This window comes from Vipera ursinii (genome assembly GCF_947247035.1).
Source record: "Vipera ursinii genome assembly, chromosome: 2".
NCBI lineage: Eukaryota > Metazoa > Chordata > Lepidosauria > Squamata > Viperidae > Vipera > Vipera ursinii.
Genome location: NC_139513.1, coordinates 157,106,835 through 157,119,626, shown reverse-complemented (window position 1 = coordinate 157,119,626; position 12,792 = coordinate 157,106,835). Strand labels below are relative to the sequence as shown.

Below are 12,792 nucleotides of genomic sequence, written 5' to 3'. Positions count from 1 at the left end.
GACATCTTCCACAAAGCCTTCAGCACATAAACTCACTTTCTGTTAAATTTGGACTGTAGTCCTCTGGGCTGTGTGCTTTTTGGGGGAAATGGATTTAGGAAGAATATAAAACACTCAAAACAGTCTCTTTCCACATGAACCGGTATGGGACTTTAGACTCTTATAACACTTGTGTGTTCCCCTGCATGGCTTGAAAGAAGTGTAATTAAAACAGAGCTATAACATTTAATTAGGCAATCTTATTATATACAGATAGTCCTTAACTTATGATCACAACTGAGCCCAGAATTTATGTTGTTACGTGAGACATTTGTTAAGCGAGTTTCATCCCATTTTACGACTTTTCTTGCCACATTTGTTAAGTGAACCACTGCAGTTGTTAAATTAGTGACACCGTTATTAAGCGAGTCTGGCTTCCCCATTGATATTTCTTGTCAGAATGTTGCAAAGGCGATCACATGATCCCAGGACACTGGAACCATCATAAATATGAATCAGTTGTCAAGCATCCGAATGTAAATCCCATGACCCTGGGTGGTCAAGTCACTTTTTTTTTTAGTGCCGTTGTAACTTCAAATTGTCACTAAGTGGACTGTTGTAAGTCAAGGACTACTTGTAATATTAACCACATGAAGAACTGTGATGTTAATCTGCGTGTGGAAAACCAGAAATAGTTGCAAATTTTGTTTTTCAAAAACAGACAATTCGAATCCACACTGGAAAAGAGTAGCAAGAATACCCCAATTTTAAAAAGACAAAACTTTTCAGAATAATAATAATAATAATAATAATAATAATAATAATAATAATAATAATAATAATAATAATAAAAAAAAAAGTTGGAAGGGACCTTGGAGGTCATCCAGTCCAGAGGTCTCCAACCTTTTGGGCACCAGGGACCAGTTCTGTGAAGGGAGGTTTTTCCGTGGACCGGAGTGTGTGGTTTTGTGTCCTGCCTGCATCCTGCAGATGGGGCTTTGCTTGTTTGTGCGGACCGGTTGCTGGCATGCCACGGCCCGGTACTGGTCCACAGACCAGTTGTAGGGTCTGCTCAGGCAGGAAACTATCATACCATTTAAGACAAATGGCTGTCCAGTCTCTTCTTAAAAACTTCCGGTGTTGGATATGGTAGTATTTGATATGATGGTAAGATATTGCAAGACAGGGTATAATCTGCGAGCAGTCATTGTAATTTGAATACTGTTATTGATATTTTTTTTCTTGTGGTTGTAGAAATGGGCACCATCTATTTTACATTTTTAATAAAAAGGGCTGGTTTTATGTTGCAGCAATCTCTGAAGTGAACGGCATCCTGGGGAAAAACATGACTAGGTTCTGTTCTGGAGAATTTGTACCTGAATCCTGCCCTCCAGATACTAAGCACTTGGACCCTCTGCTGGCACAGACATCGAAATCTCCTCCAACTCATGTTTCAACCAAGGGATTAGATGGTACGTTCCCTGGCAATCAGCCTGCTGATGAAAAGAGAAAGAGCCTAGGGTGTTGGCAGTTCCTGTCCCGCCCTCCCTCCCCCCAGCTTCATGGTGAGGTGTGCTGCAGGGAGAGTTTTATGTGACCTTTCCTCTATATTCATGTTACTAGTTGTCCTGGCCTAGTTCCACAGAGAAGTGGAGGTTAAAAAAAATTACACCTTTAGGACTTGGTTCAGATGAGCAAAACAGGTTCTGACAACCCAGGCTGTGAACTGTTTTCAGGGAGATATCCTAACCTCCTTGCTTTTGGGTCTGTGCTCTGCATTTGAAAGCAGCTGCCTCCCTGAGATGGGTAACTTGTTAAGTAGAAATAGCAAAGAGAAGCTGATCTCAAACTTATCCCTCGCTGCTGTGCTGTCTTCCTAGATCGGCTGTTCTACATTTACACCTCTGGAACAACTGGAATGCCAAAAGCTGCCATTGTGGTGCATAGTAGGTGAGGAACAGTACCTGGCCTTGGTTGTTACCTGCCAATATTCAATATTGTTATTTCTGGAGATTTTTATTATGTGGATATGTGAAGGAGGCTTTGGGATGTGGATACTTCTCCTATAGAAGAAAGGTTTGTGTGTGCGCACGCAGACACACACACACACACACACACACACACACACACACAAACACACACACCTACCTCCAAACGCCCTTGGTACTACCATTTTGTTTCTATGGAGAGTAAGGAAAATGGAAGCCTTGATGGAAGTACGCAAGGACTATTATGTAAGCAAAAAGATTTGAAAGAAGCTAATATTTGGAAATGGCTCAAGAAGCCTTAGAACTCTGACCTCCTATGTGATCAGACAATGTAGCAATTAGAGCGTTAGATTACTTCTAGGAGATCCAGATTCAAATTAGTTATAATTATAACTCCTCACTATTACTAACTCCCTACTATAACTCATTTGAAGTATAGCTGTTTCTTAGTCTTAACTTTTTCACAGATTTTTAAGGTGATAGAACAAGTGGCAAGGGTTATAAATTCAGCAATATTCAACAATAATTTTAAAGGAACATTTCAAACCTCACATAAGCATGAGCACATCACCTCTATGCTATTCATTAATGCTGCAGCTTACCCCCTCCCCCCCCCCCGGGGCTTCTGCATGCACTTAAAAAAAAAATAGTGCGGCTGCTTTGAGAGTCATAATAATGATCAGTCTCAAAATTTCTCCAAAAGCCTAAAAAAGAATGAACAGCTGTAATGAATAGTAGAGATGCTATGTTCACATAAAATCTAATTTTCCTAATCATTTTTGAAACGTGCATAGCACTAATATGCAGCCATGAGCTCCTGAAGGAAAAAAAATATAAAGGTAAAAAAATTATTCACTCATAGTGGGGGACGCCGGAGGATACAGGGAAAAGCTGCAGTCGCACTGTAAAAGTACAGCTGCAACTTTCTTGGGAAAGAGGCTTGATAGAGTTTTTTCCGTTCACAAGATCTGGTTCGGCTCTGTATTTCTTTACGCAGAGAGAAACAGATAAGGGCTAATAATTGAACAAATAAATAGCAAAGTAAATAGATGAAGAGTTAAAATGACAAAGAGAAGATTTAACTAAATAATAATTTAAGAGTTACTGATGAAGAAAGAGTTCTTTAAAACAACCTTTCCCCTCTACTTTGCAAAATCAGTTTGGATGACTTGAGAGCTAAAATAATCTTCCCATCATCTTCATGTAATTGAGTGTACAGGTATTCCCAGTTAACAACCACTCATTTAGCGACCTTCCCTGCCAACTTCCCACAAGCAAAATCAATGGGAAAGCTAGTAAGGAAGGTCACAAGGTCATTCTCCTAAGTCACGGGTGTCAAATTCTCCATGTCACGTGACGTGTCGCGACATATCACGACTCTTTTTGCATGGGCGCGGCCTCGGTATGATGAAACTGGCCCGTGGGCCAGCAGTTCGACACCCCAGTCCTAAGTCATTCCCGTTCCCATCACGTTTTCTCCCAGGAGGAGCCCCCAAATAGTAAGGTGAATGTGAGCCCTGGGTGGGCAGGTAACCATTTGCCCAGCCATATTTTGTACTGTGCTGCCTGAACCCTGGCCTTGCAGCACATGCGGCAGCAGAGTACCCCCTTCTCCATCCTGCAGCACTCCATAACCTTCACGTGCCCCCATCGGCCTGATTGTGAGCCCCTTAAAGGAAGGCTTGTTGTTCCCAAGGCTTGCAGTTCCCTGCCTGGTCCCTCATTGTCTGCTTGTTGGAAATCAGCAGGAATTCACAAGTCCCAGTCAGGTGAGGTCCTCACTTAATGGCCCACAATCCTTATGATGACAGAACAACTTCCAAGATTTGCCACTGCTGAAGCGATGAAGTCACATGATATCAATCTTTATGGCTGCATCACTTAACAAGGTAAATGCCAGACTCAGTTGCCGTTGTTAAGTGAGGACCTACAATTTCTCCTTGTATAACAGGGGTGTCAAACTGCCAGCCCGCAGGCCGGAGCGTCACGGAGAAACCGCGCCCATTCCATTGCCAGCAATGGGAAAAAGTTCCAATACGTCGCGCGACGTCACATGACGTTGTGAGTTTGACATGTCTGTTGTATAACTTCCTGAGATGTATCCATGCACTGCAGTCCAGGTGCCAACTGACCACACTGAGCACTGTCGTACTGCCTTCCAGTACTTGTATCACTGGTTTTCCGCGAGATGAAACTCTCCTTTGATCCTAGAAGAATTTTCACAAATCTTTTGTGTTATCTGGTACCAATTAAGTGCAACTCTATTGATGCCTATTTTTTTCCTTCTTCTTTTATTGCAGATATTACCGAATTTCTGCTTTCGGTTATTATGCTTACAGAGTGACCCAAGATGACATAATCTATAACTGTCTACCACTGTACCACTCAGCAGGTAGGCTGGCATTATGGCTTTATGTTTTAGGATGGAGGTTGGCTTTTGGCATAACCAGGGGCACTCTGCTAATGTTCCCCAGGATTCCTGGCAAGCATGCCCTGCTGACAGTCTCTCTCTTTCTGTCTCTTAGGGAACATCATGGGCATTGGCCAGTGTGTGGTTCATGGTCTGACGGTAGTGATTAAGAAGAAATTTTCTGCCAGTCGCTTCTGGGACGACTGTGTGAAATACAAGTGTACAGTAAGGAGATCTCTGAACTCTTGCTTGTAGGCACCACAATTAGTAAGTGGGAGCAAGTGCAACTTGGGGAAGGCTGCTTGGCAAGACAGTTACACATTAAAAAGAAAAATAAACGAACCAAGAAAAGGCAACGGTAACGGGATGTGGGCAAACTTGAGAGATTACCTTGCTTACGATATGCTGGTGTAGTTTTCATAGCTGGCATCAATGAAGCAGTCATGTGCTTTCAGGCTGAATGACTATAAACAAGTTTTCTTTTGCCCTGACCAGGTGCTGGCAAAATGTCAGGGCAAAAGAAAAGTAGACCATGGCCATTCAGTTGGAAAGTTCATCACTGCCTTATAATATGTCACTTGCAGTTCAACGTAATACTTTTAATAGGTTACTCCCAAAACTGCTTTGTCCAGCTTCTAGCCAATTGGTGCCTCAACCAGATTTAGCAAGGCTAGAAGCAATAGCAACCATGGAAGGGTAATCACTCTTCAGTCAATGAATCACCGCTATTATTAAGCTTTCTTGCTCGGGTAACTGCAAGAAGTGGAGTTGAGGCATAACCAGAAGTCATTTATTGCAAATGCTACTAAACCTATGCATTAAATGCAGCCGCCACAGAAACAAATTAATGACCAGTCTAGGACATGAACACTGGCAGAGTTAAAGGTCCAGAATCTCAGTAGATTATGGCCCAGGAGCAGATCAACAGGCCTCTCGGATGCCATCAATTTCACAGCATCGAGAAATAACCTCTTCATTTTCTGGAGTGGAGATGAACCTAGTTTTATCTGCTTTTCTGGCTATATGTCATTAAGCTTTTGTTGTTGCTGTAGTTTGGGTAATATACTTCAATCTGCAAACCTACTGGGAACTTACTTTTTTTTTTTTTGGCAAAAGAGGGTTCCAATAGGAAATCGCTTGATTCATAAGTGTGGCCATTTTGGATAACACAAGCTTAAAAAGTGAAAAAGTAGCCTGCTTCCTCTCAGTATCTTGCATGCCACCCTTCGAGGCACCAGACTGACTTTGCCTTTCCTGTGCTTTGAGGTTTGAAACAAGAAGTAACCTCTATTCCAGCACTTTAATCCTTTATTTACTCTTTCCTTAATCTTTAATTACTCTGTGCATAGCCAAATTTAAACATGCTTTTTTGGACAATAACCCAGTAAACAAAAAAAAAAGCTTATATCAAAAGAGTGGCTGTTCTTGAGCAATGTGCTTTGTCTGATGTGTTGTTAAAGATTGCCTTTAAGTAAGAAGCAGGAAACATTTCTTGCAGTTTGGAAAAGTTAGGATTCTTCCACATGTTGGAATCCAACATTGTAGTAAACAGGGTTAATAATACCTTTTATTGTTCAATTAACTTGTGTGATTTATTTAAAAGATTTATTTAGCTGCCCATCCTCTATAGCAGTTCTATAGCAGCAGTTCTATAGCATCCTCTATAGCGGTTCTCTATAGCAGCGGTACCCCGCACCCCTAGAACGCTTCTGATACATTCTCCCACCCCTTACAAAAGTTCAAAATAACGGCAACGAATTATGCATATACACTATAATTTTGAAAACCCAAGTTTCCCCCCCCCCCAGAATATAGTCTTGCACCCTCAGGGGGTGCAAGCACCCTTGGTTGGGAACCCCTGCTCTATAGCATAACCCTTAACTTTTCACTGTAGTAATAAAATAGTAAAAACATAAAAAGCATTTTTAAAAAGTCTCCTTGGCATCCACATCAGCTTGTAATTATATTGTGGTTTTTGAGTGGAGTATGCAAACATTTACACATTCATTTGAACATTTAGCAGTACTATTTCTTTTTATGATTCCATAGTCAACCATGTTATCTTTCATAAGTTATCTATGTATGAAGAGAAATTTAGTTTGGAAAATGTTTAAATAATACATAGCGGTATCAACAAATTCTGTCTCAGAAAAAGCATGCTTTCCTATTTCTAAGACAATGGTTTCAATCTACGAGTTGCAACTATTTCATTAGTACTTTTTAAACAGACTGCTGGTTTCGATTAATCACATTTAAACTGTTTCTAAATATTCCAATTGTATAAAACAAATCAGCTTTATAAAGAAAACAGAACTACTGGCATTTTGCAAACTCAATTACTTTTTCATTTTAAGCCAGAAAAAATTCCTTAAGCAAATTGGATCAAGATGCAGTGTACCTTGAATAAGTTGCATTGTTATCCAATTTCCTCAGGACTTGGCAAGGTTACTCTTTCAAATTGTCTCTTTCTTGCTTTTCAAAGATCATCCAATATATTGGGGAGATTTGCAGATACCTGCTGAACCAACCAGTGCGGGAGGCAGAAAGGCAGCACCAGGTGCGGCTAGCTATTGGGAACGGCTTGAGGCTCACCATTTGGGAAGACTTCACACAGCGGTTCCGAATCAAGCAGATTGGAGAATTCTATGGGGCTACTGAGTGCAACTGTAGCATCGCTAATGTAGATGGAAAGGTAAATTGAGAAATTGTCTTTCTATAGTTAGGATAATTTGTTTTTGTTTTTTTAATCAAGCTCTACACGTAAGGATGGGTGCGCTCCCTCCCTTCGTCCAGTGCGCTCCCACAGGGAGGGTCTTCTCAGGGTGCCACTGGTAAGAGATTGCCGGCGGGTAACACCCAGGGATAGGGCCTTCTCAGTGGGGGCGCCTGCCCTTTGGAACCAGCTGCCCGTGGAGCTGAGGACTGCCCCCGACCTCCGTTCATTCCGCCGGGGCCTGAAGACCTGGCTCTTCGAGCGCTCTGGCCCAGGCTGAGGATTAATTTATTTTAATTGGGGTTTTATTTATACAGGGATAAATTTAATCTTTTTTTAAACTTGGTTTTTAACTTTTGTATTTTTGGTTTTTAATTACCCTGTAAACCGCCCTGAGTCCTCCGGGAAAGGGCAGTATATAAATGTAATAAAATAAATAAATAAATAAATAAATGTTTGCAAAATCTGTAGCATGTGGGCTTTCTCAGCTTCACTTTTGCAGCCTGGGAATGTGCCATTTTTTTTTTATTGAAAAGTTTTACAATACATTTTATCTTTAACAATCCCTCCCCCCTCCCTCCGCCCACCCCTTCCTAGCCCTCCCTAACCCTCCCTAATTTTTTAAAATTATTTTTTTGCATAGCTACCCATCTGCAATGAGGGAGCGTACCCTTTAAGACCACTTGGCTGGGTGTCAGATGCTACCGTGCTGTGGCTATATGAAGGGAGGCAGCTGGGTTTTTAAAGTCACTGACGAAGTGATTGGATTAGTAGGAGAATCCCTTCACAGAGAAGGTCACTATTACTGTAGATATGACAACTATTTGATGACTCTTGGCAGGTTCAGTTACTACCCTGAAGCAGTTACTACTGCTTGTTGCCAGTTCAGGGCTAATAGCATTCTCTCTTTAATGCTGTGGGCTTTTATCAGTGTTCGTTTAATTTACAGACAGCAAAAACTGGGATTGCAGTAAGATGTTGCAATATATTCTATCCCTTAAGAGGAATGTTCCTGATTAGAAGTCTAAGAACCATGGAGATCATTTTTTTTCCTCATGCTTTCCTCAAGTCTTTCCTGTGCTGTGCTATGTAGCACTAGAGCACGGGTCAGCAACCCACGGCTCCGGAGCCACATGCGGCTCTTTGAGCCATCTCCTGCGGCTCCCAGCCGCCCAGTGCGCGCGCACCTCTTCGAACGGGCAGTGGTGCGCGCGCACCTCTCCAAATGGAGAGTGGCACCGCCCGTTTGGAGAGGTGCGTGCGCACCTCTCCGAATGGGCAGAGGTGCGCGCGCACCTCCCCAAACCTTTGGAGAGGTGCGCGCGCACCTCCGCGCGAACGGGCAGCGACGCCGCTCTTTGGGAAAACTGCCGCGGCACGTTTGCAGGCTGCCGAAGGCGGTAGCTCTGCAAACGGGCCGTCGCCGTCGCGCAACCGGGAACCGGTTCCATCACACATTAAAAAAATGGCAACCGCGCGCATCCGCGCATGCACAAGAAAAACCCGTTTTGCGCATGCGCGTGCATGGACGCATGCGGCTCCCACTTTTTTTATGTGTGATGGAACCGGTTCCCAGTGGCTTTTCCTTTTTCAGGTTGCCAACCCCTGCACTAGAGACTTTAGCCTGCAAGTTTATTGGTACATAGAAAATGGAAAACAAAGTGTTCTCTTTTTTTGTCTTTCCCCAAATCCCTATGTAATAAAAGGAGGAAAAAACTTCACTTTTTTGAATACTGCTCTCCTTCAAATTTACATCCCATTCCTGGATTTTAAATACAAATTGCCAAGAACCTGAGTAGGCTAACATGGGGCCCCAATGAGGGCATCCTATTCTGCAGGTGGCTAGTAGATTAGATGGAGATTCCACTTCCACCCCTTTTACACATTGGTTCTTTTTATCTGCTTTGCTGTTAATTTTAATGCCTAGTGTTTTTAGCATTTTTAACCTTCTAATTGTATTATTTAAGATGCTCAATAGTGAGATGGGCAGCATATAAATTTAATAAATGCTGCCCATCTCACTATTGAGCATCTGGGTGGTTTACAGCATCGTAAAAACAAAGGCACAGAATATTAAAACATTCAGTATTAAAATGAACTGAGATTAAATGTTTAAAAAAACCCACAATATTACTAGGTGGAGGTATAATCTTTTGCTAATCCACCTCCAACGTGGAATGTCCCCATCGGAGCCACAGGCCAATTGGTAGAGGCAGGTTTTGAGGGTAGGAGCAGATCTCACCTCAAGGGACCTGATGTTCCAGAAGACAGGAACCATGGCAGAAAAGATCCTTCTCCTGGACTCTGCAAGCCAGAATTCCTGGATCAATGGGGTCTGCAGGATGCCCTTTTCTGCCAGCGCAAGTGGAACGGGCCAGTCCCAGTGTTCTTGTTTGCTTGGTCCCCTCAAGTCACATCTCACCATTTTGTAGAGCTTGGAAATTCACAGAATATTTTCCTAGTAAATAATAACCTCCTTAGAGAAATGTATGCAGCTTTTGGAGACCTCCTTAGCTTTTTTTTTTTTACTCTGACAGGTGGGAGCCTGTGGCTTCCATAGCCGGATTTTGCCAAATGTGTATCCTATCCGCTTGGTGAAAGTTAATGAGGACACCATGGAGCTAATACGTGGCACAAATGGACTTTGTATCTCCTGTCAACCAGGTAAATAAGTCTGAAAATGCTTTATGCCTTAATTGTAACTTGGAGAATAGAGGTTCCTCCACAGTGCCAATTGTCCAGGAGTATAGCTGGTCTGGATATTGTTAATTATTATTGTGCCCAAATTAATCAAGGGCAGAAGAATTTACAGGACTGGAGAGGCGACTTTTTGATCTGCTTCTTAGGCAAATACAAGTAGTCCTTGCTGAACAACAGTAATTGATTTGTGCTTTAAATTGTAAGCTGCCCTGAGTCTTCGGAGAAGGGCGGGATATAAATGGGATTTAAAATAAATAAATAAATTGGCACTGGAATTTCTCTCATCAAGTGATGTGGTTGTGAAGTGTGATGTCACATTGCCACACCGCTTAGTGAAGGCAGTTCCTGCACTTCTAGTTGCTATCATTAAGCAAATTCCATACAGTTGTTAAGCATGACATCCCATGGTCACTGTTTGCAACCTCCTACTGGCTTCTCCATTGACTTTGCTTGTGAAGGTTGTGAATGGCAATGTATGTGACCACAGACACTGCAACATTGTTACTGCAAGCCAGTCACTAAACTCCCAGATCATGATCCCATAATAGTTGTAATTTTGGTCGCTGAATGAGTGGTTGTTAAACGAGGACTATCTGTATGCCATTATAAAGACAGGAGATGAAAAAGCATTGATGTTCAAGAGTACAAAGCCTTTTGCCCATTCGCCGTGAACAATACTTAATCATCTTTTAAAACTACCTCCTGAATAGTTGAAAGGTGGCACATAAGTAGGTAAGCAAATGTGTAAACGAAGTAAAGCAAATGACAAATGGTAACTTGTGAAATAACAAAGTTAATCATTGATATTTGAAAGAAAAAAAAGAATAAAAAAGTATAAGAGAGGCCTAAAGAAGACAGGCTGTGTAGACATGGAAAATACAGTATCATATAGAAAGGATAAAAGTAATTAAATTAAGAAAAATACTAAAGAAAAGTTTACAATACATATCCAGTGATTCAGTTTAGCAAATTAGCTAATTACAGATTATATATGTCATCTGTACTTTGATGTACAGATTACAGATACTCATGAATTTTGTTTGAGCTGCATTTGAAGCAGTTGGTCTTGATTTGAATTTCCTTGATCAATTGAGATTCAGAATATAACTTTCTTTTTACTTCCTTTTTTTTGGAGGGGGGAGCTCAAAGGCAACCATTACCAGTGAATGGACTTTGGGGGCAAGACACATTTAGGAATATATATTTAGGAGAGGATGAGTTTGAAAATACAAATACACAATCCTTTTAGAAAATCTTACTTTATAATGGAATCAAATAACATTTTATATTGAGTGCGCACTTTAAAAAAATCATTTATTTCAGTCCTTCAATTTTCAGCTAGAGTACTGCTGCAGAAGACTTAAAGATGTGTTAGCATAGTTAAGAGACAAAATTTAAATGAAATGACTATTCAGTAAGATTCTTAACCAGATCAGTTATAGAACTGCTAGGTGAAAAGAAGTAAATTGTAATATTTGTGTCTCAATTTTTGTTGCGATGTTGTGCCAAAGGTAATAGCAAATATAAAGAATCTATCTAGGTATCTATAATGCTGTAACACAGAATATATTAACTTTTTTTAAAAAAAATTCCTTTATTTAGGAGAACCTGGACTTCTTGTGGGCAGGATAAACCAAGAAGACCCCTTGCGGAGATTTGATGGCTATGTCAATCAGAATGCAACTAACAAGAAAATAGCTTATAATGTCTTCCAAAAAGGAGATCAGGCTTATCTTACAGGTATTCTTCATGCAGTTGTCTTGGTCCCTTTTGTGTCCTAGAAGGATAATTTTGTAATTTTGAATTATTTATATATTATAGTCAAAATTACAAAATTATGTAGTATCTAAGTTCCTCAGAAATTAAAGACATATTCAGATATTTGAAATTCTTCCTTAAGCATAGACCTGTGGTAGTATTTAAAAGAAATAATATCTGAACCCGAATAAAATCACTTAATGCTATGATGAATCCAAAGTTGTTGCTTCTTATGCATGACGATTCAGGGAAGCAGTATTTTGTAAGCACCCCAATATTGTTTGTTCACTTACTTTAACTTAAAACCGTTGACAGTGGCTTAAAAGCACAGTGCAGTGCAAATAAAACACTTTTATTGACTAAGCTTATTTATCAACATTATTGATTTTGCTCTGTTTTGGGATGAATAGAATAACTTTCCAGTATGGGTGGAGGTTGTTCTTCTACAAGGAGTTTCTTAATTTGGTTCTGGCCATCATTCCTGAGAGATAGTTTAGGTATAATGTGGATGGTCTTTCTCTCCCATTTACCGAACCATTTTTGCATGTTTGTTCTTGATCCATCTGTTGTATCAGTAATTGGGAAACAATATGCTTGGTGTATTCTAGTCCTCATTTGTTGAAGGGCATGATGGCTCAGTGGTTAAAGATGCTGAGCTTTTCAACTGGAAAGCTGACAGCCCAGGTTCGAGACCCAAGTGCCGCGCAATGGGGTGAGCTCCCGTTCTTGCCCCACCTCCTGCTCAGTTCGAAAGCATGCAAATTAATAGGTTCATAGGTATCACTTTGGTGGGAAGGTAACAGTATTCCATGCGCTTTTGGCATATAGCCATGCTGGTCACATGTTACAGAAAATGTCTTGGACAATGCTGCCTCCCTCAGGCAAGAAATGGAGATGAGCACCGCACTCTAGAGTTGGACACAACAGGACAGAGAAACTTTTACCTTTACCCTCATTGGTTGAACTCCCAGCTGCACAGGCTTCGTGATCCATACTGAAATCCTATTCTTCCTGCAGGAGATGTCCTAGTGATGGATGATCTTGGCTATATGTACTTCAAAGACCGCAGTGGGGATACATTCCGTTGGCGTGGGGAGAACGTTTCCACCACAGAAGTTGAGGGAATCCTCAGCCATATTCTCAGCAAGACAGATGTGGCAGTTTATGGGGTAGAGGTACCAGGTAATTTAGAATTTAAAAACTCAGCAAGCAGGTCGGTTGAGTTCAAAATCAGTTGATGCTGT

General features: G+C 41.2%; 1 protein-coding gene across 2 annotated transcripts in view; it reads left to right on the top strand.

Moving 5' to 3' along the window:
• Positions 1–12,792, top strand: part of SLC27A1 (solute carrier family 27 member 1) — a 34,981-nt gene that overhangs the window by 16,225 nt on the left and 5,964 nt on the right. For both annotated transcript variants that reach the window (XM_083353993.1, XM_083353992.1), the window contains 8 exons: positions 1,290–1,451; positions 1,860–1,929; positions 4,268–4,359; positions 4,493–4,602; positions 6,860–7,069; positions 9,628–9,754; positions 11,393–11,530; positions 12,566–12,730. In XM_083353993.1, coding sequence (XP_083210119.1) covers positions 1,290–1,451; positions 1,860–1,929; positions 4,268–4,359; positions 4,493–4,602; positions 6,860–7,069; positions 9,628–9,754; positions 11,393–11,530; positions 12,566–12,730 — 1,074 coding nt within the window. The remainder of the gene's footprint in view (positions 1–1,289; positions 1,452–1,859; positions 1,930–4,267; positions 4,360–4,492; positions 4,603–6,859; positions 7,070–9,627; positions 9,755–11,392; positions 11,531–12,565; positions 12,731–12,792) is intronic.